At 43.3% G+C, this 27,313-nt stretch overlaps 1 protein-coding gene across 8 annotated transcripts in view; it reads left to right on the top strand.

Annotated features, from left to right (window-relative positions):
- The window catches only part of PARP4 (poly(ADP-ribose) polymerase family member 4), a 138,498-nt gene that overhangs the window by 10,155 nt on the left and 101,030 nt on the right, over window positions 1-27,313 (top strand). For 7 of the 8 annotated variants that reach the window (XM_059684146.1, XM_059684145.1, XM_059684147.1 and 4 more), the window contains 6 exons: window positions 1,071-1,184; window positions 2,831-2,980; window positions 6,822-6,959; window positions 8,646-8,819; window positions 14,668-14,828; window positions 18,373-18,510. In XM_059684146.1, coding sequence (XP_059540129.1) covers window positions 1,071-1,184; window positions 2,831-2,980; window positions 6,822-6,959; window positions 8,646-8,819; window positions 14,668-14,828; window positions 18,373-18,510 — 875 coding nt within the window. The remainder of the gene's footprint in view (window positions 1-1,070; window positions 1,185-2,830; window positions 2,981-6,821; window positions 6,960-8,645; window positions 8,820-14,667; window positions 14,829-18,372; window positions 18,511-27,313) is intronic. The other variant, XM_059684150.1, reaches the window with a different exon arrangement.

Below are 27,313 nucleotides of genomic sequence, written 5' to 3'. Positions count from 1 at the left end.
GTGTACCCCCTAGTGGTTTTTGTTCGAAGTCTTATAGTTAAATCTTGATTGTTGTAGCTAATTCCAGGGAGGGTTTGACCTCCAGGCCAAGTGGCTATGAGAATCAGCTGTGTCAGCAGTGAGAGAACTTCTGTCCTCTAGGGAGGTGCTAATCTAGCCTTTGCCTGAGGCTATCCGGCAAATGCCTCTGTGCAGGGCTTGGGCGGGGCGGGTCGCACAGGATCAACAGGGTGGGCCGGAGAGAGCAGTTATGGCGGCTCTCAGTCCTGTCCCCAGGGGCTCTGCCTCTCTGAGTCCCAGCACCCGCTGCAAAGCTCGGAGAGAAAGCTGCACTCGCTCTGACCGAAGCCAGACAGTCCACTTCTCCCGTTTGAGTCTGGGCCCCTAAAGACTCGCCTGGATCTGGTGCTCAGAGTCTGCGACTCCCTCCCGATTGAAAACAACAACCTCGCCCTCCGCCGCCAGCCCGCTCCGCGCACTCCGCACCTCAGAATTTGACTTCAGCACTGCGCCTCCTCTGAGTGTCCGTGTGCGTTTCTCTTTCCTCCACGTTGTAGGACTTCCACTCAGCCAGCGTTCCTGTGGTTCTGGGTGATGTCCGTTCCGTGTTTTAGTTTCACTTTTGAAGTAGTTGTTCAAAGCAGCAAACTCCGGCGTTAACCTATGCCGCCATCTTGGTTCTCCCCCTTTCTGTATTTTCTACATTACATTTCCAAATGAGCATATATTACTTTTATAATCAAACTTTTTAAAAAAAAAATCCTCATCTGAGGATACATTTTATTGATTTTAGAGAGAGGAAGAAAATGAGATAAAGAGAGAGAGAAACATCTATGGGTTGTCTACCATACACACCCCAACCGGGTATCTAGCCTGCAACTCAGGCATGTGCCTTGACCAGGAATCAAACCTGCAATCTTTTGGTACACGAGGGGGTGGGGATGGGGGGATGGGAAGGGATGCTCCAACCAACTGAACCAGCCAGCCAGGGCTAATCAACCTTTTAAAACGGTGTGTGTAGTTTGTTGTTTAATGAATGCAATTTATGAAAGACCAAGCTCTTTTTCCAGATGGGGACAGAGGGAGGTCGAGAAATTGCAGTGGTGGAACTGCAGTGCTCCCAGGACCCCGGATACCCAGCCTTCCTCATAGTCGCACACTTCCTCCCAGACGGTGGCACTGAGGTAATGATCTTTATATCGATTCCCATGTGTTTATCCACCCTTGTTCATAACTAGCTCCCTTAACATTGGCCAGTGAGCCAGCCGACCTGTTCATATTTTTCATTTTGCCTATAAATAGGTTTGAAAAGTGGAAACGTGTTCCCTTTTGGAAAGTGTCAGGTGAGGAGAGCAAGATGAACCCAGTGCCCCTTGACCAGAGCAGCACAGGGCGGGCTCATCAGAGGAAGACCCTGTGTGGGGTTCTTGCTCCTGTTCTGAGTCACTTACAGAAACTTCACTAGTGTATATACCTCTCAAAGCAACTCATTCACACACCTCATTATGCACCTACTTGGTACCAAGCAGTCTGCTAGAGGCTGGAACCCAAAGATAAAAAATACTCATACCTGTCCTCAGAAATCACCACCTGGGAGGAAATGTCACATTCATGACTTTAATCCACTGTGATGGTGAAATGTCTATGAACTGTTGTGGGCTCTGAGGGGCAAGGAAGGCTTTGCAGAGACCAACCCAAAACAGTATGAAACAAAAATGAAATCAGAACTAATACCTAAAGTTCAAAGAAAGTGCTACAAAACCATCAAGCCATCTTCTATCTAGACATTCTGCTTATAGACAAGAAACAGCAGGGTGCACAGGTGCGGCTCAGTAGGGGAGTGGTCCCAGGAGCAGTTCACTCAGGCTATGGACACACTCACCTTGTTCCCATGCCAGGGTCAGTTCTAGGCAAGGAAGGAGGCTCACATCGGGTGGGTGCAGGTCCACCGAACTTAGAAGCCCACCCGCAGGAGTCCAGACCTCTTATAAGGGGCTGGGGTCAAGAGGCCCTTAAGGGAGGTGACTGTTGTTGGAGTCCCTGCTCCCAGGGAAGCCCAAGGTGCAGGTTTCCCACCTTCTGTTTATGGTTCATTCATTGACCTCCCAGTTCCAATGCAATTGATTAATGACAGGTTACTATTACCCAAGCGATTTTGCCTAATATTACACACCACGCTTTTCAGGTTTCCATGGGAATAGCTAGAAACTTTAATCCAAGGCCAGATGTGTTCAAGAAGAGGAAAAGTTTTCGTTAACCTTTTACCCCAAAATGTGGACTATATTTGGTGGAGGATTTAGTTGTGTGGGTAAAAACTAAGTAAAAATCAAGTTTGAAAACCATGATAGATATGTTACCTTTTTTTTTTTCCACTGAGAAAGCAAATGAGGCTGCTGCCTAGGCCAGCCTGCTCCCTGCTCTCTACACGGAGAGCTGTGGCTGGTGCCTTCCTCCCTTCTGAGTCTATTGGCAAGTCTGTTCACCTCGACAGAAATGAGCCTCACTTAACCAGCAGAGAAGGAGCTGTTCCAGAAGAGACTCTTGTGGCTCACTCTTTTCCTTTATCAAACCCTTTTGATGGAAAATAACTTAACCTCTACCTTCTTAAATGAAGAAGCTTGAATATGACATGCTTCTTTTTGCCATGTTTGAGAGGCGTCCTATAGCCACCAGTCCAAGAGGAGGTTTATACCTGTCATGACTCCCCTGACAGTAGCAGGGATCTAATGCTTTGTTTATGTTCCTGGTACATAGTTTGTGTCCAATAAAGATTGATACTAAGTTACTGTATCCTCATATCCTCACACTTTGCCACATACTCTATTCACAGCCTAGAAAGCAGTTCTCTGTAAAGCAAACCTCTGAAGATGCAAGTGAGTACTATGAAAATTACCTTGAAGAACTGAAGAAACAAGGATTCCTACTAAGGGAATTGTTTACCCCTGAAGCCACCCAATTAGCATCTGAAAAATTGCAAGCAGTAAGATTGGTTTATCCATGTTATTTTGTGTTATTGATTAATAATTTTTAAGAAAAATGTTTCTTTATGGCAAATAAAAAACTGGCAGGAGAGAAGAGTGGGAGTTAGGAAAAGGAAAAGGAACAGTGAACCCACAGAAAGGCATGGAAGCTGAGATAGAAGTGAGTTCCAGGATAAGCCCCAAAACTTATGGCTTATTTCAGCAATAAATCATCACAGATTTCAAAAGATTTCATTATAACCTAGGCCAGTGGTCGGCAAACTCATTAGTCAACAGAGCCAAATATCAACAGTACAACGATTGAAATTTCTTTTGAGAGCCAAATTTTTTAAACTTAAACTATATAGGTAGGTACATTGTTATTAACTTAATTAGGGTACTCCTAAGCTGGCCGTTGCTAAAAACGTTCTCAATCTGATTGAGGTACGTTCGCTGAGGTCGACCCCTTCCAACTCTCCCATCCACACTCGTCTTGTATACTTGTTTCGTCTATCTCAGTGATGGCAAACCTATGACACACGTGTCAGAGGTGACATGCGGACTCATTTTTTTGGTTGATTTTTCTTTGTTAAATGGCATTTAAATATGTAAAATAAATATAAATATAAAAAATACTAGAGGCCTGTGCCATCTCGCAGTCTGGGACCCCTCAGGAGATAACGACCTGCTGGCTTAGGCCTGCTCCCGGGTGGAAGAGGGCAGGCCCAATCCCTAGGTGCAGCCCCTGGTTGGGCTCAGAGCAGGCTGATTGGGGAGTTGGGGCGCCGCCCCCTGTCATGCACAGAGCAGGGCGGATCAGGAGGTTGCGATGCCACCCTCAGTCACGCTCAGGGTAGGGCTGATTGGGGGATTGGGGCACCGCCCCCTGTCACACTCAAGGCAGGGTCGATGGGCAGGTTGCGGTGCCACCCCGTCACGCACAGACCAAGGCCAATCAGGGGGTTGGGGCGCTGCCCCCTGTCACTCACAGAGCAGGGCCCATCATGGGGGTTGGGGCTCCGTACCCTGTCATGCACAGAGCAGGGTCGATCAGGGGGTTGGGGAGCTCCCCCCTGTCACTCACAGAGTAGGGCCGATAGGGGAGTTGGGGCACCACCCCCTGTCACACACAGAGCAGGGTGGATCGGGGGTTGGAGCGCCGCCACTGTCACACTCAGGGCAGGGCTGATGGGGAGATTATGGCTCTACCCTATCACACACAGAGCAGGGCCCGTGGGGTGGGGGTTGGGGTGCCGCCCTCTCTCACCCACAGAGCAGGGCCGATCACGGGGTTGGGGCGCCGCCACTCTCACACACAGGGCGGGGCCAATGGGGAGGTTATGGCTCTACCCTGTCACACACAGAGCAGGGCCGATCAGGTGGTTGGGGCGCTGCCCCCTGTCACACACAGAGCAGGGCCGATCAGGGGGTTGGGGAGCTTCCCCCTATCAGGCACAGAGCAGGGCTGATCAGGGGGTTGGGGCGCCTTCCCCTGTCACGAACAGAGCAGGGCGGATAGGGAGGTTGTGGCCCCGCCCCCTGTCACACACAGAGCCGCAGGGCGATCAGGGGGTTTGGGCGCTGCCCCCTGTCACGCTGATCCCGCTGCTGGGAGGCCTCGCGGCTCCGCTGATCCCGGTGCTGGGAAGCATATTACCCTTTTACTATATAGGATAGAGGCCTGGTGCACGGGTGGGTGCCGGCTGGTTTCCCCTGAAGGGTGTCCTGGATCAGGGTGGGGGTCCCCACTGGGGTGCCTGGCCAGCCTGGATGAGGGGATGATGGCTGTTTTCCGCTGGTCACACACCCTTCAGGGTGGGGGTCCCCACTGGGGTGCCTGGCTAGCCTGGGTGAGGGGATGATGGCTGTTTGCAGCTGGTCACACACCCTTCAGGGAGGGGGTCTCCACAGGGGTGCCTGGCCAGTCTGGGTGAGGGGCTGAGGGCTGTTTTCAGGCTGGCGGGTGACTGAAGCTCCCAACCACTCCTTTTTTTCTTTTTTCTTTTTTTTTATTCTGGGCCAGCTTTAGCTTTGAGGCTTGGCTCCAGCTCTTAGACCTCCTCCGCTGAAAGCAGGTTTCTGGCCTTTGTTTACCTGCTGTATTTGAAACAATGTTGTGATCCTGCTGGCTGAAGCCTGGCGGACTAAAGCAGGTTTCTGGGGTTTTGTTTAGCTTCTATATTTGTAACATAGTTGCTTAGCGTTGCAGCTCAGAGGCCTGCAGCGGCAGGCGGGGAACGTTGGAGTCCTCCGTCACTGAAGCAAGCAAGCCTCATGTTAGTTTCAAGCTGCCTGGCTGCTGACCGCCATCTTGGCTGGCAGTTAATTTGCATATTACCCTGATTAGCCAATGGGAAGGGTAGCGGTTGTACACTAATTACCATGTTTCTCTTTTATTAGATAGGATAAGTCTTTGTTTTACTATGGTTGTAAATATCAAAAAATTTCTATATGTGACACAGCACCAGAGTTAAGTTAGGGTTTTTCAAAATGCTGACACGCCAAGCTTAAAATGTTCGCCATCACTGGTCTCTCTCCTTTCGTTCATCCTCTCTGTATGTCCAGACCATCTCAACATACCTTTCTCAATCCTCAACACTACTTCTTCTTTCACTCCACAACATTCCCTAAAATTAACTTAATAAATTTACTTAAAGTAACTTAATAAACTTTACTTAAAGTTTTAAGTCTTAGTTAAACTATAGGTACTTGAATAAAACTTGATATCATACTTAATATTGATAAAATTAAATTCCTTACAATATCCATAAAATTAAATCATGACAAGGACTGACAAACACTAATGTGAACAATGGCCTTTCATCTCCTTGGAAAGGTTGGGTAAGTCAGGTTTGTATGTTGTTGTTTTTAATTTTAGGCACGATTCCAGGTTCTCATCAATAAGACGACTTCTCAATTTACTCTTGATAAGGTTCATGCTTGAAAATGATTGTTCGCATAAATATGTAGACCCAAATAAGGAAAGAACAGCAAACGCTAGTTGTTTCAGTTGATTATGTGAGTCAGGAATACTATTCCAGGTGTTAAAAAACCAACAAATCTTCCTTCTCCAGGTCTTTCAAAGCAGACCACTTGTGCTGTGAACTAAGTTCACAGCTGTTTTTCTCCAATATTTCTATATCAGCACAAAGACGTTCAAATTTCGAGCTCCACAGTTCTTTGTTTTTTAAATCCAGCAATTGCATTTCAAAGTTGCCAATGTCAATATTAAAGGGAGAAAAATTTAATTCTGTTACAGTAGCATTGAGGGGTTTTTAACAAAGGCTAACGGTCGCTTTGCTGTTTCTGAATTCCTGAAACCTGTTGAGAAAAGCTTCCCTCATATTTAAAAGTGCTATTTTGAAATAGCAAATGTCAATATCAGAATTATTTTCTTGGCAATGTTTCAACAGGCTTGGAACATGGGCCACGAAATTTCAATCACACTGTACGTGCGAGCCCGCACGTGGTATTTTGTGGAAGAGCCACACTCAAGGGGCAAAAGAACCGCATGTGGCTCGCGAACCTCGGTTTGCCAACCACTGACCTAGGCCAAGAGTCAGGGGCCTTAACCCTTAATACCACTTAACTTCTAATTCCACTGGCAGGCCTTTAGTTGGTAGGGTGAAGAAAGGAAAAATAATATGGGACTAAAAGAGAGAAGGGGGACAGAGAAAGGGTATAGGGAGGAGGTGGAGGGAGAGCTGAGCAGAAAAATGAGGCCTGAGTATTAACAGTTACTTGAGTGCGGGTGGCTCTCCTTGGCTATAATTATTTCTTCTCATAACTCTAATCATCTCCATTAAAAATAAACCTACCCATGAAAACTTTCTGTTGGTATTGTTTTGCTGTTTGTTGCAGTTGCTTTTGGAGGAGGTAATACATTCAAGCACTCTGAGCCAAGAGGTGAGCGATTTAGTGGAGATGATTTGGGCAGAGGCTCTCGGCCACCTGGAGCACACGCTCCTGGAGTCCATGAGCAGGATCAGTCTTAACGATGTAAGTCATGCATATCCTTGAAACAGAGAATCTAACCCAGGGGTGGGCAAACTTTTTGACTCAAGGGCCACAATGGGTTCTTAAACTGGACCGGAGGGCCGGAACAAAAGCATGGATGGAGTGTTTGTGTGAACTAATATAAATTCAAAGTAAATATCATTACATAAAAGGGTACGTTCTTTTTTTTATTTTTTAGTTTTATTCATTTCAAACGGGCGGGATCCGGGCCGCGGGCTGTAGTTTGCCCACGGCTGCCTAACCTGACAAAACTGCTTTCCTGGTTTCTTAGCTTTAATGGTACCACTTCTGTTTGAGCACTGGTTCAGTTGTTTTTTGATGCATTCCTCTTCTTTTTTCTTATGCTGGAGTAGAGGACAACGAGAACACTGAGGGGAGATGAGCTTTTAAGAAAACCAAACAGCCCCACCGATGTGACTCAGTGGTTGAGCATCGACCTATGAACCAGGAGGTCATGGTTCGATTCCCAGTCAGGGCACACGCCCGGGTTGCAGGCTCTATCCCCAGTGGGGGCATGCAGGAGGCAGCCAATCAATGATTCTCTCTCATCATTAATGTTTCTGTTTTTCCCTCTCCTTTCATCTCTGAAATCAATAAAAAAATATTTAAAAAATAAAGGAGCCCTTACCAGTTTGGCTCAGTGGCTAGAGCGTCGGCCTGTGGACTGAAGAGTCACAGGTTTGTTTCCGGTCAAGGGCATGTACCTTGGTTGCGGGCACATCCCCAGTAGGGGGTGTGCAGGAGGCAGCTGATGGATGTTTCTAACTCTCTATCCCTCTCCCTTCCTCTCTGTAAAAAATCAATAAAATATATTTTAAACAAAAAAAAAAAAAAGAAAAAAGAAAGGAAAACCAGACATTCCCACATGTAAAATGTCAGACATGAGAGCTGATCAAAGATTGGCTCATTAGGAAGCCTGTTCCTCTGGGTCAAGAGACTTAGAGCAGGCCTGAGAGACAGGGGTGCTCATGGTCCTTCCTTAGATACTCAGACCCTAATATCCTCTGTAGTACCTGCTTCAGAACCTTGTGCCTCTGACCATCCGAGGGAAAGGCAGGCAGGTTCCTAGCCCTTCAGAACTTGCTCTTCTTAATTATATGCTATTGAAAAGCAAATGAAAGAAAATGTTCCCAGTGGTCCAACTTGTGCAACTACATTGTCATATTTAAATAATACAGACAATTCCTCTGTGGAATTAAATGAATTTATTTCAGGGCAAAAAAACAATAAAAAGGTCTCTTGGGATAAATTCCAAAAAGTACTTGTGTAATTTGAAACATGTTTTGGTGGGTTTTGCTCCTGGTTTGATTCTGACATCTTTCTAAATGTCTTATGTTAAAAGCAAGTTTCCTACTATTACATGAGTATTCTTCTCTCTGTGGACATAGATATAAATATATATATATATATATATATATTAGATATCGAAGACTCTGGTTCTTTCCTTTAGTTAAGCTGAGCCCAGTTTTGGAAAACTCCTCGTGGCATTATCATCGTAACCAAGATACATCTCCAGTAAACTTTTCATTTGTTTTATGACCCATGCCCAGAAAACTAACCATTGCAACATATCTAACAACGGTTTTAGCTATTTTTATACATTTCTTCACTTTCTCTGTGATTATCAAGATCTAATTTTAATAAGCATATGTCATCTTCCTTTTAAAGGTAAGCAAGGCAGAGGGAATTCTCCTCCTAGTAAAGGCAGCACTGAAAAGTGGAGAGACTGAAGAACAATTGCAAAAGATGATGAGTGACTTCTACAGATTAATACCTCACAGAGGTATAGCTACTGAAAAAGTTAGCCTGAGACTATTAGCCAAGAAAGAGGACCTCTGCCAGGTAAATCTCTGGAATATAGAATTCCATTTAAAATATATTGGGGGAGCCCAGGTGGAGTGGCTCAGTTGATTGGAGGGCATTGAAGTGTTGCCGGTTCAATTCTGGGTCAGGACACGCACCTGGGTTGCAAGGTCAATCCCCGGTTGGGGCACATAGAGAAGGCAACTGATTGATGTTTCTCTCTCACATCAATGTCTCTCTCTCTCTCTCTCTCTCTCTCTCTCTCTCTCTCTCTCTCTCCCTCTCCCTTTCTCTCTCTCTCTTTCTCCCTCTCTCTCTCTCTTTCTCTCTCTCTCTCTCTCTCTCTCTCTCTCTCTCTCTCTCTCTCTCTCTCTCAATGTCTCTGAACATGTCCTCGGGTGAGGATTAAAAAAATAAATAGAGAGAACCAAGATGGCGGCATAGGTAAACACCTGTACTTGCTGCCTCCCACAACCACATCAAAATTACAACGAAAAGACAGAACAACTATCATCCAGAACCACAGGAAAGCTGGCTGAGTGGAAGTTCTACAACCAGAGAGGTAAAGAAGAAAGTGCATTGAGACTGGTAGGAGGTGCAGAGGCCCAGAATGGGCTGGCACCCAGGTACACTGCTTTTTTTATCGGGAGGGAGATACAAGCTCCCAATTGCTCTAAACTCCATTTCCAGGTGAGACTCTGGGGAGACCCAGACACATACAGGGAGAAACTGGACTGTCTGGCATCGGGGAAGGAATGCAAGGGTGGCTTTCTCTCAGAGGTGCTCACAGTGGTCATTGTTCCTGCGTTGGGACCTCTCCAGTGCAAGGCTGACTGGCAGCCATTGCTGTTTGCTCTGCCCTGGTGATTCCCTGAGACCCCTCCCCACCCAATTTACAACCCCAACCAAGCTGTGTGCAGCAGCTTTTGCATATGAATGGCCTGTCCTTTCTCAGCCTAAAACCTGTCAAACAGGAAGCAGCCTGCCTTGCTTCATAGCTGTGCCTCATCTGGCACTTCCAAACCTGATAGAAAGAGGAGGGATCTTCATCTCTCTCTGTAGCTCCTGCTGGGTGGTCCCAGGAAGTGGATGACTTTGCACCTCCTTGGAGATCCAAGAGCCAGTGTACCCAGTGGTCAGTGTGAGACCATACCAGATTACAACTCTTCACATCCATAAGAGACACACTCAAGGGGCAGACTCAGTGAGCACCAAAGCCCCACTGAAGCAAGTCCTGCCCCATAAGGTGTCTCTTGCACAGCAGCTCTTCCATTGTAGACACAGCTGGTCATCACAGCCAATTGGTCTGGAGGTCAGTTCCTCCCAGTGATACCAATAGCAATCAAGGCTCAACTACAACAAGTCTGTGCACCCAGTCCACAAAGGTGTGCAATAAGAGTGTCCACCTCAGGTGATTGGGGAGGTTGAGCCACTGGGCTCTATAGGACACCTACCACACAAGGCCACTCTATCAACTCAGGGAGACTTAGCAGCTACCCAATACATAGAAACAAACACAGGGAAGCAGCCAAAATGCAGAGACAAAGAAAGATGTCACAAAGGAAAGAAATGGAAGAAAACAAAATACTGGATATAGAATTCAAAACCACAGTTATAAGGTTATTCAAGAATCTTCTAGAAACTTCTGAGGAACTTAGTGAGACCTTCAAGGATCTTAGTGAGTATACCAAAAAAATGGAAAAGGACCAGTCAGAAATTAAGTATACACTGACTGAAATAAAGAATAATATACAGAGATTCAACAATAGACTAGTGGATCCCAAGAATCAAGTCAAAGGTTTGAAATATGAGGAAGCAAAAAACACCCACCAGAAAAGCAAAAAGAAAAAATAATCCAAAAATATGAAGACAGTGTAAGGAGCCTCTGGGACAACTTCAAGCATACCAACATCCGAATTATGGGGGTGCCAGAAGAAGAGAGAGAGCAAGATACTTAAAACCTATTTGAAGAAATAATGACAGAAAAATTCCCCTACCTGGTGAAAGAAATAGACTTACAAGTCCAGGAAGTACAGAGAACCCCAAACAAGAGGAATCCAAAGAGGACCACACCAAGACACATCATAATTAAAATGCCAAGGGCAATAGACAAAGAGAGAATCTTAAGAGCAGCAAGAGAAAAACAGTTACCTACAAGGGAATATCCATATGACTGTCAGAGGATTTCTCAACAGAAACTATGCAGGCCAGAAGGGAGTGGCAAGAAATATTCAAAGTGATGAAAAGCAAGAACCTACGACCAAGATTACACTACCCAGCTAAGCTATCATTTAGAATTGAAGGTCAGATAAAGAGCTTCACAGACAAGAAAAAGCTAAAGGAGTTCATCACCACCAAACCAGTATTATATGAAACTAGAGGCCCAGTGCATGAAAATTCATGCACTGGAGGGTGGGTCCCTCAGCCCAGCCTGCCCCGTCTCACAGTCCACGAGCCCTCAGGGGCAGGTGGCAACCCGGGAATCAGGAGAAGGCGATGCCCCCATCACACCTCTGCTGCTGCCATTGCCAGCAGCGCAAGCCTCAGCCGAACTGGTTACCTGAGCCTTGGGTGGCCCTGGGGAGCAGGGCAGCTGCCATCTGAGGCTTGCCTGCACCTTGGGCCCACCCTGGGTTGCTGGGCAGCCAACATCCAAGACTTGCTGGGGCCTCGGGCCAGCCCTAGGCAGCTGGGCAACCGACATTGAGGCTTTCCTTTGCCTCAGGCCGGCCCTGGGGGGCTGGGGGGCTAAGGGCAGGTCTGGCTGCACTGTGCACCTGCCGCCCACCTGGCTGGGCTGAAAGGCCTGTGGGACTCTGGCAGGGCTGAGGGGACTAGGCGTTGCCATCTTGTGGCTGTGGGCTCCTCCATCTTTGTGATGGCGTGATGGTCAATTTTCATATTCCCTCTTTATTAGATAGGATGCTGAAGGGTATTCTTTAAGAATAGGAAGAAGAAAAAGGTAAAGATAAAAAGTTATGAACAACAAAATGACAACAAATACATGTCTATCAACAAGTGAATCTAAAAATCAAATGAATAAAAAGTGTGATGAATAGAATAAACTGGTGACTATAATAGAATCAGGGGAATGAAAAGGGAGCGGACTGCAAATTCTTGGGGGTAAAGGGGTATGGGGGTGCGGGAAGAGATTGGACAAAGATCTTACACCTATGGACAAGGACATTGGGGAGCGGACGAGGGCCTGGGGTGAAGTGGGAACCAGGTGGAGGGGAGCTATGGGGGGGGGAAAAGAGGATAATCTGTAATAATTTGAACTGAACAATAAAGATTTAAAAAATAATAAAAAAATAAAAATAAATAAATAAAAATAAAATACATTGGGATAGGTGTTTTTAAATCTGATGAATAAGATAACACTGAATCATAGAAGTTATCTATAGAGTTTGCTCAAAAATAAATTGCTGAGCCATTTTAGAATGCATTGGGTCCTTGTGGGAGTTTTTGTGAACCATATTTCCAAACTGTAATGTATTGGAATAGTAGTACAGTTGCAAATATGTTTAGAATCGCTACTCTGTAAAATAGTTTTTCACATAAGGAGATGAGTTAGGATTCTTTCTAAAAAAAACCAAAGTTGCAACTGACTTGAAAAAATGAGGACATTTATCATCCCGTATAACAAGGGGTCCAGATGTAGGGAGGCTGCTGGTTCAGTTCACTTCAAAGTTACACCATATGCAAAAATAAACTCAAAGTGGATAAAGGACTTAAATGAAAGATGGGAAACAATAAAAATACTAGAGTCCTGGTGCATGAAATTTGTGCATGGATAGGGTTTCTAGGCCTGGCTGGCGATCAGGGCCGATCAGAGCCTTTCAGCTGCCCGCCAGGGCCTTCCTTCATTCCACACTGCCCCCTGGTGGTCAGCATACATCATAGCAAGCGATGGAACTCCCGGTCAAACTCTTGAGGGGACACTTTGCAAATTAGCCTTTTATATATACAGATTAGAGGAATCCACAGGCAGCAAAATCTCAGATATATGCCAAAGCAATGTCTTCACTGATATAGCTCCTAGGGCAATGGAAACTAAAGAGAAAATAAACAAATGGGACTACATTAAAATAAAAAGCAAAAGAAACCATCCACAAAGCAACAAGAAAGCCCACTGCATGGGAGAACATATTTGCCAATGTTATCTCCGATAGGGTTTAATCTCCAACATTTACAGGGAACTCACACAACTTAACGAAAGGAAGATAAAACAACCCAATCAAAAGGGCAATGGACCTAAATAGATACTTTTCGAAAGAAGACAGAAGGAAGGCCAAGAGACATGAAAACAGGCTCAAAGTCACTAATCATCCAAGAGATGCAAATCAAAACAACAATGAGGTACCATCTCACACCTGTCAGAATGGCTATCATCAACAAATCAACAAAAGACAAGTGCTGGAGAGGATGCAGAGAAAAGGGAACCCTCATGCATTGCTGGTGGGAATGCAGACTGGTGCAGCCACTGTGGAGAACAGTATGGAGTTTCCTCAAAAAACTAAAAATGGAACTCCCATTTGACCCAGTGATTCCACTTCCAGGAATATATCCCAAGAAACTAGAAACACCAATCAGAAAGGACATATGCACCCCTATGTTTATAGCAGCACAATTTACCTTAGCTAAGATTTGAAAACAGCCTAAGTGCCCATGAGCAGATGAGTGGATTAAAAAACTGTGGTACATCTACACAATGGAATACTACACTACTATAAAAAGGAAGGAACTCCTACCATTTGCAACAGCATGGATGGAGCTGGAGAGCATTATGCTAAGTGAAATAAGCCAGTCAGAGAAAGATAAATATCACATGATCTCACTCATTTGGGGATTATAATGAACAACATAAACTGATGAACAAAAACAGATCCAGAGACAGTGAAGCATTGATCAGATGCTCAAACCTCAGAGGGAAGGTAGGGGAGGGTGGAGGTAAAGGAGAGAGATCAACGAAAGGACCTGTATGCATGCATATAAGCATAATCAATGGACACAGACACCAGGGGGTGGGGGTGAGGGCATGAACAGGACTGGGGTGGGGAGGCAATGGGGGAATAAGAACACATATGTAATACTTTAATCAATAAAAAAAAATCCCTAAAAAAATATATGCCACCTATTGTACAGGCAGATTTTAATCAAGAGCTTTGGTCCTAATCGGTTTGGCTCAATAGATAGAGCATCGACCTGCAGACTAAAGGGTCTTGGCTTCAATTCTGGTCAATGGCACATTACCTCTGTTGCAAGCTTGCTCCCGGCCCTAGTTGGGGCATGTGCAGGAGGCAACCGATCAATATGTCTCTCTCACATAGATGTTTCTCTCTGTCTCTCCCCCTCCCTTCCACTCTCTGAAAATCAATGGAAAAATATCCTCGGGTCTCGGGTGAGGATTAACAAAAATAAATAAATAAATAAATAGCTTTGGATAATAGTCCTGGCTGCTGTGGCTCAGTGGTAAGAGCATTGGCTCATACACTAAAGGGTCTCAGGTCGATTCCCAATCGAGGACACATACCTTGGTTGTATGTTCATCCCTGCCCCAGTCAGGGCACGTGTGGGAGGCAACCAATTGATGTGTCTGTCTCACATTGATGTTCTCTCTCTCTCTCTCTCTCTCTCTCTCTCTCTCTCTCTCTCTCTCTCCCCCCCCCTTCCCTCCCTCATCCTCTCTCTCCTTCTCTCCTTTCCTTCCACTCTCTCTAAAAAATAATAAATAAATAAATGGAAAAAGTATCCTCAGGTGAGGATTAACAAACAAAAAGCTTTGGAGAATAAAGGTTATTTTCCAATCTTTTTGAGAAAGCGTAATGTGATATAAATATTTGCATATGTGGTAATTCTAACATCTGTGTATCATTTTTATCCACAGCTAATAAGAGACATGGTTAATGTCTGTGAAACTAATCTGTCGAAACCCAACCCGCCATTTCTTGCCAAATACCGAGCTTTGAGATGCAAGATTGAACATGTGGAACAGAACTCGGAGGAATTTTTAAGAGTTAGAGAAGAGGTATTGCAAAATAATTGCAGGTAAGCATAAGGAAACGGGTGTGGATCTGTTCTTCTGTAATGCTTTTTCAAGTATGGATACAAAGCCGATTGCCACAATTACCTAGATACATTAATTCTCAATAATAAGATAAATGTGTTGTGATGACCAATTACTTTTGTATGTGTTTATAATAGGCAGTATGCTATGCTTGAAAACACTCCCTACTATTCTGCTCGGATTTCAAAGTTACCCAATCTTGATGAGAATTAAATTTTAAAAATTTAAATCAAAAGGGTATTTAAGTTTGTGTTTGAAGGGTGTTACATAAGAAAATGCACCTAAATTAAGATTTTAAAATACAAAAAAATATGTGTATGTTCATAGCAGCACATGAATCATAAATGCTACAAATTAGATCTCGTGTAGGTTTTGCTGTTGTTAGGAGTTGGTTTTCCAGCACTCCACTAGAACCAGACCTAGCCATGCCTCCCTGTGGATGGATTCAAACCTATCTCAAAATATGTTCTGTCTTCCTTGGGTGATCATCTTCAAATTCCATTCCCAATACCACTTCCCACCCACTAAGATGGTTAAATTTTTAAAAGTGGAAAATTATATGTGTTGGTGAGGATGTGGAGAAATAGGAGCCCTCACACATTGCTTGTGGAACGTAAAGTGGTGCAGTTGCAATTTGGTGATTCTCAAAAAATTAAACACAGAATGATCGTTTGCCTCAGTAAGTTCACTCCTCCTTATAGACCCAAAAGAACTGAAAACAAGTACTCAAACAGATACTGTGCATGAATGGTCATAGCAGCACTATTCAAAAGCCCAAAGGTTATTTCCAAAATTATGGTATATACATATAATGGAATATTATTCAGCCCTGAAAAGGAATGAAGCACTTACACATGCTGCAACACAGACGCACCTTGAAAACATTTTGTTGAGTGAAAGAAGCCAAACATGGAGTCAAAGGGAAGGAAGAGCTACGTTCTTAAGAGCTGAGGAGGCGGGTGTAGTTCAGTCATCTAATGTGAGTCAAGCAAGCCCTTAGAGATCTCACCTCCTGCCCACAAGTATTTATACAACAAAGGTGGGCCTCTTCCTAGGGAGAGATTTTGCTGCTGGGAAAAATTAGATTTCTCCATTTCATTTCACTAATAATGATTTTTTACATAAATTTTTGTTGTTCTAAAATTTATATTCTTTGTTGAAAATTTAGAGACTGTATAAAAATATGAAGAGCTCTGGCTGGTGTTGCTCAGTGGTAGAGTGTTGCCTGCACACCAAAGGGTCGCGGGTTCCATTCCCAGTCTAGGGCACCTACCTGGGTTGCAGGTTATCCCCACCCCAGTCAGGGCATGTGCTGGAGATAACCAATTGATGTGTCTCTCTCAAACTGATACCTCTCTCTCTCTCTCTCTCTCTCTCTCTCTCTCTCTCTCTCTCTCTCTCCTCTCCCCCCCCTTCCCTCCCTTTCACTCTCTAAAAATCAATGAAAAAAAATGTCATCGGATGAGGATTAACAACAAGAAACATGAAGAGAATGAAAGATCACTCCAAATCTTCCCACCCAGAGATAACCCAGAGATTATATAACCACTGTAAATACTTTGGTGTTGTAGAACATATTCCAAGTTGAATTATTGATTCTTCTCTTCACCCAGTAGTGTACTAGTAGGCCAGCTCTCCGAATAAAAGTCCTGATTTATAATATTTGCTGATTTCTGTGGTGTAAATACTCCTACCATAGCTCATATCAAGCTACTGACCTGACACCACTGAGTGTGGAGCTGGGAAGACGTGCTCAATAAGCTTTCATAACCCCTTGGTACCTACAACTCTTTCCCTCAGTAGTACCCCCAGTCTTTCCTCTTGTCTCCCCACTTTAGCCATCCACCCTGAGCCACTGATGATTCTCTCTGCCTCATCCCCACATCACATGTTCTGTCTGCTCTGCTTCCAAATATCTGGTTAAAATTCACTGGTTTTCTTTTACAATGCTGCCATCTTTAGTGCAGAACACTGTTCTCTCAATTATACCAACCACCCTTCCTGATGTTCTTGCCACTCCTGCTCTATCCAATATGTTTTCCTACAATGAGCAGTTAGATCTTTAAAATATGTACTACACCAGTGGTTCTCAACCTTCCTAATGCCGCGACCCTTTAATACAGTTCCTCATGTTGTGGTGACCCCCAACCATAAAATTATTTTTGCTGCTATTTCATAACTGTAATTTTGCTACTGTAAACAATATGTAATTATATATGTGTTTTCCGATGGTCTTAGGCAACCCCTGTGAAAGGGTCGTTCGATCCCAAAAGGGGTCGCGACCCACAGGTTTAGAACCGCTGTACTACACCATCTTCCAATACATGTCACTTCCAAAGAGAGGCCTTTCTTGACCACCTCTCTCTGAACCTGGCTGGTTTTGTTTTTTTTTTTCCTTTAAAAAATGTATTTTATTGATTTTTTACAGAGAGGAAGGGAGAGAGATAGAGAGTTAGAAACATCGATGAGAGAGAAACATCGATCAGCTGCCTCCTGCACATCTCCTACTGGAGATATGCCCGCAACCCAGGTACATGCCCTTGACCGGAATCGAACCTGGGACCTTTCAGTCCGCAGGCCGACGCTCTATCCACTGAGCCAAACCGGTTTCGGCGGGTTTGTTGTTTTTTTAATCCTCATCTGGAGACATTTATTCCATTGATTTTTTTTTAGAGAGAGTAGGGGGGGGAGAGAGAGAGAAATATCAATGTGAGAGAGACACATCGATTGATTGCCTCCCACACTTGCCCCAACTGGGGCGGAGATGAACATGCAACCAAGGTTGGTGCCCTTGACTGGGAATTGAACCCTCAACCCTTCCGTCCTCAGACCAACACTCTAACCAGTGAACAACTGGCCAGGGCCTGGTTATTTCTTTTCTTTTCTTTTTTTTTAAATATATTTTTATTGATTTCAGAAAGGAAGGGAGAGGGAGAGTTAGAAACATCAATGATGAGAGAGAATCATCGATCGGCTGCCTCCTGCATGCCTCCCACAGGGGATCCAGCCCGCAACCAGGGCATGTGCCCTTGACCAGAATCGAACCTGGGACCTTTCGGTTCGCAGGCTGACGCTCTATCCACTGAGCCAAACCGGCTAGGGCCCTGGTTATTTCTTTAGTAGCACTTAAAGTCAGGCATTTGTTAACTTGTTGATTTTTATCTTTCATTAGAATGTAATCTCCATGAAGCCCTAGATACCATGTTATCTTATTTCCAGTGCCTGGCAGAATACTTGGCACAGAGTCTAATCATTGAATGCATAAGTGAATGAATGAGCATATATATAATATTTTGGATCATACTATGCATATAGTTTTATAATCTATTAAAATTTATATTTACTATAAGTTTTACTTCATAGCTTTATTTATTTTTGAGTGTGATTTTATTTTTAATGGCTGGAATGGCTGCATAATATTTTGAAAATAAAATGTGTTATGATTCATTGCATCCGACATTGGGGCTGTTTTGTGGTTTCTGCTGATAATGATTTTTCACTTTGTTTTTCTTCTAATTCTTACAGTAAAAGCCCAGTGGACATCCTGCAGATATTTAGAGTTGGCAGAGTGAATGAAACCACAGAGTTTTTGAGCCAGCTTGGCAACGTGAAGCCCTTGTTGCATGGCTCTCCTGTGAGAAGTTTTGTGGGAATCCTGTCCCGGTAAGAGTGCACCATCTTCACTTGCCAAGCTTTTCAGGCTCACAAATGTGAAGTGTCTTACATTTTTTTTTTTACAAGCAAAATTTTTTAAAATATGTTTTTATAGATTTTAGAGAGAGGTAGAAACATCCTATATAATAAAAGCCTAATATGCAAATTGCCCCTAAACTGGAAGTTTGACCAGGGGGTGGGGCCAGCCCGCCAACCACCTGTGGCCCCTCCCTCTGACTGGCCCTGCCCCCGATCGCCTCCCCCCCCCAATCAGGGACAGGGCCGGTGGGCCAACCTCCCATGTCCCCTCCCCCTGGCTGGCCCGGCCCAATTTGCTCTAATCATGGCGGGCTGGCCGGACCCCAACCGTGCACAGATTTGTGCATCGGCCTCTAGTTAATAAGAGAGAATTTTTTAAAAAAATATATTTTATTGATTTTTTACAGAGAGGAAGGTAGAGGGATAGAGAGTTAGAAACATCGATGAGAGAGAAACATCGATCAGCTGCCTCCTGCACACTCCCCACTGGGGATGTGCCTGCAACCAAGGAACATGCCCTTGACCGGAATTGAACCTGGGACCTTTCAGTCCGCAGGCCGACGCTCTATCCACTGAGCCAAACCTGTCAGGGCAAGAGAGAATTATTGATCAGTTGCCTCCTACATGCCCCCTACTGTGGATTGAACCCCTGCATGTGCCCTGACCAAGAATGGAACTGTGATCTCCTCGTTCATAGGTCGATGAACTAAGCCACAGTGGTCGGTCTCAATTTTTTTATATATGACATGGGTCTTGTCAGTTAATATCAGCCAGCTAACTATTCCAGAGGAAATTGAACACTTTAGGTTATAAGTACCTGGTATATAATTTAAATAATGTGTTTATTATTATATATACTTTAAGTGCAATGTATGGATATGAATTGCTTCTTGAAGACAGTATCATTAAAGAAAGGTGATTATCAGCCCTGGCTGGGTAGCTCAGTTGGTTACAGTGTCGTCCTAATATATGCCCATGTTGTGGGTTTGATCCCCATAGGGCACATACAAGAATCAACCCACGAATAACTGGAACAACAAATCCTTCCCTTCCCTTCCCTTCCCTTCCCTTCCCTTCCCTTCCCTTCCCTTCCCTTCCCTTCCCTTCCCTTTCCCCCTCTCTCTCTAAAGTTCAATAAATAAAAATTTAAAAGATAAAGGTGATTATCTATTTTATGAGTTTTCCATGTGTATCTAATCTAAAGATAGTCCAAAATTTAAAGAGAAAGATTTAATTAGAGTGTCCAGATACTATTTAACACCACTATGGTTTTCTGTTTGTTTGAATAAATACTTAATATTAAAGCTTAAATGAAGTCATAGGAAGCAGAGGAAAATATAATTTAATCTGGATCCTTAATTAAATACGTAATAAGAAACTTAAAAAGAAACATACAAGATCCATCAGGAAAAAACTTTCCACAACTGTGGAGGGATCCAGAAGACACTTGCACTTATCAGAAGGATGCCAATTTTTCTTGAATTAACCTGTAAAAATTAATGGTATCACAGTAAAAGTCCTAACAAGATTATCTTAAAAGAAATAAAAAGCTGATTCTACAGCACACATTTTTCTAAAAATTTGACATTGCCAGGGTTGAAAACAAGTAATGAGGGAGGATTAACTAGTCTACACATTAAAAATACATTATAAAGCTATATTAATTAAAATGTGAGGTGGTGCCTAAATAGATGAATGAACAGAATAAAGAGTCCACAAATACACAAAAGCAGAGTATTTAGTGTATGATAAAAGTAGATTTTATTTCTGTGGAAGAAAATCATTTCTTCAATGCTATATATTGGGATACATGAATAACCACCTGGAAAAAAATAGAAAATTGGACCCTTATCTCATTTCTCACTTAAATAAACTCCACATAAAGTAAAGATTTAAATATTAAAAATAAAACTGTAAAGGCACTAAATGAAAAACAGGAGAATATAAAAAAAATAATAATCTTGCCGAAACCGGTTTGGCTCAGTGGATAGAGCGTCGGCCTGCGGACTGAGGGGTCCCGGGTTCGATTCTGGTCAAGGGCATGTACCTGGGTTGCGGGCATATCCCCGGTGGGGGGTGTGCATGAGGCAGCTGGTCGGTGTTTCTCTCTCATCGATGTTTCTAACTCTCTATCTCTCTCCCTTCCTCTCTGTAAAAAATCAATAAAATATTAAAAAAAAAGAAAAAAATAAGAAAAAAAAAATAATAATCTTAGAGTGGGAATGTCTTTTCTAAGGAGGACTAAAACCCAAAGCCATTTTACAAAATTAATTCCCCCTCATAATTAAAAATTCAAACAGAAGGTATTTGTATACTAAAAAGCAGACATCTCCTTTTCCCACGTTCCCAGAGATAAACGTGAACAATCTGAATGCCCACAAGTCCAATAGTAACTACAATGATCTTGAGCAGGGGAAAAGTGCAGTTGGTGTTGGGCTTAAACATTGTCTGGCTGAGCACTGAGGGGGTTGGACCTGAAGGATGCTGAGCCTAGGGACAGGAAAAATGGCCAGCAAGTCAGGGCTGCTCAAGATAGTGATGAGAACCATTCACCAGTGAACAGGCCATCGCCTGGGTCATTTTCATGGCACCTGCAACTCCTTCTATGGGGTTACTTTGAAAATGTATTTTTTTCATTTCATGCTATTTATTTGTTGTCTTTTAATTGGTGTTTTTTATTTTTATTGTATTTTTTATTTTAAAAAATAATATTTTAATAAAAATTAATATTTTTTCTTGAACATTAACTTATCAGACACTGAATAACTGCACAAATTAATAAGCGTAATACAAATAAACCTATTTTTCTTGTTCTCCAAAAGTGAAATATTTCCTATTGCACACACCAAACAAGTCAGTCCAAGACTAATGATATGGCAACTGGCTGCTAAAATATTCACTGCTAGTATTAGTGGAGAGAAATGCTGTACCTGCCCATAAGACATGTAAGGGAAATGAATGCAACACGATTATAGTAATCAATCATTAGCAAACGTTGTAGTTTGTTATTAATAATTATGTATAACAGGATATTGTAAAAATTAAAGTTATGAAATGTTTTTTTGAAATTTTTTTGTATTTTATTTTTTTTAATCTTTATTGTTGAAAGTATTACACATCCCCCCCTCCCCCCCAATTGACCTCTTCTAGCCCACATCCACCTCCAAACCCCACCCCAGGCCTTCACCCCTCTATTGTCTGTGTCCATGGGTTATGCATATATGCATACAAGGTCTTTAGTTGATGATCTCTTCCAACCCACCCTCCCTCCCCCACCTTCCCTCTGAGATTCCACAGACTGTTCCATGCTTCTATGTCTCTGGATCTATTTTGTTTCTCCATTGATTTTATTCCTTAGATTCCCCATATGAGTGAGATCATGTGGTACTTGTCTTTCTCTGACTGGCTTATTTCACTTAGCATGATGTTCTCCAGGTCCCTCCATGCTGTCTCAAAGGGTAAGAGATCCTTCTTTTGTACTGCTGCATAGTATTCCATGGTATAAATGTACCACAGCTTTTTTATCCATTCATCTACTGATAGGCACTTGGGCTGTTTCCAGATCTTAGCTATTGTGCTTTTGAAATGTAAATGCCCATCTTATGTGCCTGGCTCCCTTTACTCCACATTTTTTGTTTTTCTTTCTTTATTTTTTTATTTTTTTTTTAATTAAATCTTTATTGTTCAGATTATTACATTTGTTCCTTTTTTTTCCCCCCCCATAACTCCCCTCCTCCCAGTTCCCGCCCCACCCTCCGCCCTCACTCCCCACCCACTGTCCTCATCCATAGGTGCACGATTTTTGTCCAGTCTCTTCCCACATCTCCCACACCCCTTTCCCCCCCAAGAATAGTCAGTCCATTCCCTTTCTATGTCCCTGATTCTATTATAATCAACAGTTCATTCTGTTCATCAGATTATTTATTCACTTGATTCTTAGATTCACTTGTTGATAGATGCATATTTGTTGTTCATAATTTGTATCTTTACCTTTTTCTTCCTCTTCCTCTTCTTAAAGGATACCTTTCAGCATTTCATATAATCCTGGTTTGGTGGTGATGAACTCCTTTAGCTTTTCCTTATCTGTGAAGCCCTTTATCTGACCTTCAATTCTGAATGATAGCTTTGCTGGATAAAGTAATCTTGGTTGTAGGTTCTTGCTATTCATCACTTTGAATATTTCTTGCCACTCCCTTCTGGCCTGCAAAGTTTCTGTTGAGAAATCAGCTGACAGTCGTATGGGTATTCCCTTGTAGGTAACTGAGTTTCTTTCTCTTGCTGTTTTTAAGATTCTCTCTTTATCTTTTGCTCTTGGCATTTTAATTATGATGTGTCTTGGTGTGGTCCTCTTTGGATTCCTTTTGTTTGGGGTTCTCCGCGCTTCTTGGACCTGTAAGTCCACTTCTTTCACCAGGTGGGGGAAGTTTTCTGTCATTATTTCTTCAAATAGGTTTTCAATATCTTGCTCTCTCTCATCTTCTGGCACCCCTATAATTCTGATGTTGGTACGCTTGAAGCTGTCCCAGAGGCTCCTTACACTATCCTCGCATTTTTGGATTCTTTTTTCAATTTGCTTTTCTGGTTGGATGTTTTTTGCTTCCTCGCATTTCAAATCATTGACTTGATTCTTGCGCTCCTCTGGTCTGCTGTCGGGCGACTGTATAATATTCGTTATTTCAGTCCGTGTGTGCTTAATTTCTAGTTGGTTCCCCAATATAAGATCGAGGGTCTTATTAGTTTTCGTGTAGAGCTCATTAAGTTTATCGGCAGCTTCTAAACAGTTCTTGAGAGACCTTAAAAGTGTGGTTCTGAACTCTATTTCTTCCATTGACAATTTTGTCCTGTTTCTTTGTCTCCGCATTTTGTTATGCTTCCTTGGTGCACCCCCTACTGGTCTTTGTTCGCAGTCTTATAGATAAATCTTGATTGTTGTAGCTAATTCCAGGGAGGGTTTGACCTCCAGGCCAAGTGGCTATGAGAATCAGCTGTGTCAGCAGTGAGAGAACTTCTGTCCTCTAGGGAGGTGCTAATCTAGCCTTTGCCTGAGGCTATCCGGCAAATGCCTCTGTGCAGGGCTTGGGCGGGGCGGGTCGCACAGGATCAACAGGGTGGGCCGGAGAGAGCAGTTATGGCGGCTCTCAGTCCTGTCCCAAGGGGCTCTGCCTCTCTGAGTCCCAGCACCCGCTGCAAAGCTCGGAGAGAAAGCTGCACTCGCTCTGACCGAAGCCAGACAGTCCCGCTTCTCCCGTTTGAGTCTGGGTCCCTAAAGGCTCGCCCGGATCTGGTGCTCAGAGTCTGCGACTCCCTCCCGATTGAAAACAACAACCGCGCCCTCCGCCGCCAGCCCGCTCCGCGCACTCCGCACCTCAGAATTTGACTTCAGCACTGCGCCTCCTCTGAGTGTCCGTATGCGTTTCTCTTTCCTCCTAGTTGTAGGACTTCCACTCAGCCAGCGTTCCTGTGGCTCTGGGTGATGTCCCTTCCGTTTTTTGGTTTCACTTTTGAAGTAGTTGTTCAAAGCAGCAAACTCCGGCGTTAACCTATGCCGCCATCTTCTGTTTTTCTTTCTTTATTGATTAAGGTATTACATATGTGTCCTTTTGTCCCCATTGCCCCCTCGCACCCCCCTACCCCCGATCATGCCCTCACTCTGTGTCCATTGGTTATGCTTATATGCATGCATACAAGTCCTTTCGTTAATCTCTCTCCTTTACCTCCACCCTCCCCTACCTTCCCTCTGAGGTTTGAGCATCTGATCAATGCTTCACTGTCTCTGGGTCTGTTTTTGTTCATCAGTTTATGTTGTTCATTATAATCCCCAAATGTGTGAGATCATGTGGTATTTATCTTTCTCTGACTGGCTTATTTCACTTAGCATAATGCTCTCCAGCTCCATCCATGCTGTTGCAAATGGTAGGAGTTCCTTCCTTTTTATAGTAGTGTAGTATTCCATTGTGTAGATGTACCACAGTTTTTTAATCCACTCATCTGCTCATGGGCACTTAGGCTGATTCCAAATCTTAGCTATTGTAAATTGTGCTGCTTTGAACATAGGGGTGCATATATCCTTTCTGATTGGTGTTTCTGGTTTCTTTGAATATATTCCTAGAAGTGGTATTACTGGGTCAAATGGGAGTTCCATTTTTAGTTTTTTGAGGAAACTCCATACTGTTCTCCACAGTGGCTGCACCAGTCTGCATTCCCATCAGCAATGCATGAGGGTTCCTTTTTCTTTGAATCCTCACCAGTACTTGTCATTTGCTGATTTGTTGATGATAGCCATTCTGACAGGTGTGAGATGGTACCTCATTGTTGTTTTGATTTGCATCTCTTGGATGATTAGTGACTTTGAGCCTGTTTTCATATGTCTCTTGGCTTTCCTTCTGTCTTCTTTCAAAAAGTATCAATATAGGACCATTGTCCATTTTTCAATTGGGTTGTTTACCTTCCTTTTGTTAAGTTGTGTGAGTTCCCTGTAAATGTTGGAGATTAAACCCTATCGGAGATAACATTGGCAAATATGTTCTCCCATTCAGTGGGCTTTCTGTTGTTTTGTTAATGGTTTCTTTTGCTGTGCAGAAGCTTTTTATTTTGATGTAGTTCTATTTGTTTATTTTCTCGTTCGTTTCCATTGCCCTAGGAGTGGTATTGGTGGAGATATTGCTTTGGCATATGTCTGAGATTTTGCTGCCTGTGGATTCCTCTAATATTTTTATGGTTTTCCGTTTTACATTTAAGTCCTTTATCCATTTTGAGTTTTATTTTTGTGTATGGTGTAAGTTGGTGGTCTAGTTTCATTTCTTTGAATGTATCTGTCCAATTTTTGAAGAGACTGTCTTGACTCCACTGTATGATCTTGCCTCCTTTGTCAAATATTAATTGAGCATAGTGGTTTGGATCGATTTCTGTGTTCTCTATTCTATTCCATTGGTCTTTATGTTTGTCCTTTTGCCAGTACCAGGCAGTTTTGAGAACAGTGGCTTCGTAATACAGCTTGATATCTGGTATTGAGGTCCCTCCTACTTTGTTCTTCCAAAACTCAATCAGGAAGAATCAAAAAACCTGAATAGGCCGATAACTACTGGTGAAATTAAAACAGTAATCAAAAAGCTTTTAGCAAACAAAAGCCTTGGACCGGATGTCTTCACAGGGGAGTTTTACCAAACATTCAAAGAAGAACTAAAACCAATCCTTCTCAGACTATTCCAAAAAATTTAAGAGGAAGCAATGCCAGTTGCTGCTGCTCAGCCTTGGGTCTCCTTTTGGAAGTTTTGGAGCTCTCTGACCAGCTGCAGTTTGTTAGGTTTTATGCTGTGAAAGGACGGGCCATTCATATGCAAAAGCCACTGCGCACAGCTTGGATGGGGTTGTAAATTGGGTGGGGCTGGGTCTCTGGGAATCACCAGGGCGGAGCAGACCTCAGTGGCTGCCAGTCAGCCCTGCATTGGAGAGGTCCCCACATCTCCACGATCTGTGCCCCCACGCAGGAACAATGATCGCTGCACGCACCTCTGAGAGAAAGCTGCCCTCATGTTCCAGCCCATTACTAGACAGTCCAGTTTCTCCCCATATGAATCTGGGTCCCCAGAGTGTCGCCCGGTACTGGAGTTCAGAGCAATTGGGAGCTTGTATCTTCGATTGAAAATAAACAACAATGCACCCAGTTGCCAGCCTGTTTTGCGTGTGCCTCCACACCTCCGCACCTCCTCAACACCGCACCTCCTCAATTTTGCACCTCCACACCTCTTACCAGTCTCAATGCGCTTTTTTCTTTCCTTCTAATTGTGGAACTTCCACTCAGCCAGCTTTCCTGTGGTTTTGGATGATCGATGTTTTGTCTTTTACTTGTAGTTTTGATGAGGTTGTGGGAGGCAGCAAGTACATGTTTTTATCTATGCCATCTTGGTTCTTACCCTATGTCTTTCGATTGGAGCATTTAATCCATTTACATTTAATGTTATTATTGATAAGTACTTGTTTGTCACCATTTTTATTTTTTATTTTGTGTTCCTTCTTGCCTTCTGTTTCTTCTTTTTACAGCAGTCCCTTTAGCATTTCTTGCATTGCTAGCTTAGTGGTAATAAACTCTCTTAGCTCTTTTTTGTCTGTGAAGCTCCTGATTCCACCTTCAATTTGGAATGATAGCCTTGCTAGGTATAGTATTCTTGGTTTCAGTCCTTTGCTTTGCATCACTTTGTTTGTTTCATTCCATTCCCTTCTGGCTTGTTGTGTTTCTGGTGAGAAATCAGTTGATATTCTAATGGGAGATCCATTATAGGTAACTTTCTGTCTCTCTCTGGCAGCCTTTAAGATTCTTACTTTGTTGTTGATGTTTGCCAATTTAATTATGATGGTTCTTGGTGTTGGTCTTTTTGGGTTCATCTTCTTTGGAACACTATGTGCTTTTTGGATTTGCATGGATTTTTCTTGCCAAAATCAGGGAAGTTTTCTGTCATTATTTCTTCAAACAGGTTTTCTATTCCTTGCTCCACTTCCTCTCCTTTTGGTACTCCTATTATGTGGATGTTGTTTTGTTTCATGTTATCCCAAAGCTCCCTTAGGCTCTCCTCCTCTTGCTTTTTAAGTTTTCTTTCCAATTGCTGCTGTGTTTGTGTATTTTTTCCTACCTTGTCTTCTAATTCATTGATGCAGTCCTCAGCCTCTTCTAGTCTACTGTTTAACCCTTCCATTGTGTTCTTTATTGCAGCGATGTTATTCTTCATTTCCTCTTGGTTCCTTTTCATGTTGGTGACATTCTCATTCAGCTTCTTGT

The sequence above is a fragment of the Myotis daubentonii genome, chromosome 2 (assembly GCF_963259705.1).
Source record: "Myotis daubentonii chromosome 2, mMyoDau2.1, whole genome shotgun sequence".
Taxonomy (NCBI): domain Eukaryota; kingdom Metazoa; phylum Chordata; class Mammalia; order Chiroptera; family Vespertilionidae; genus Myotis; species Myotis daubentonii.
This window is presented reverse-complemented; position numbering and strand designations above follow the sequence as displayed.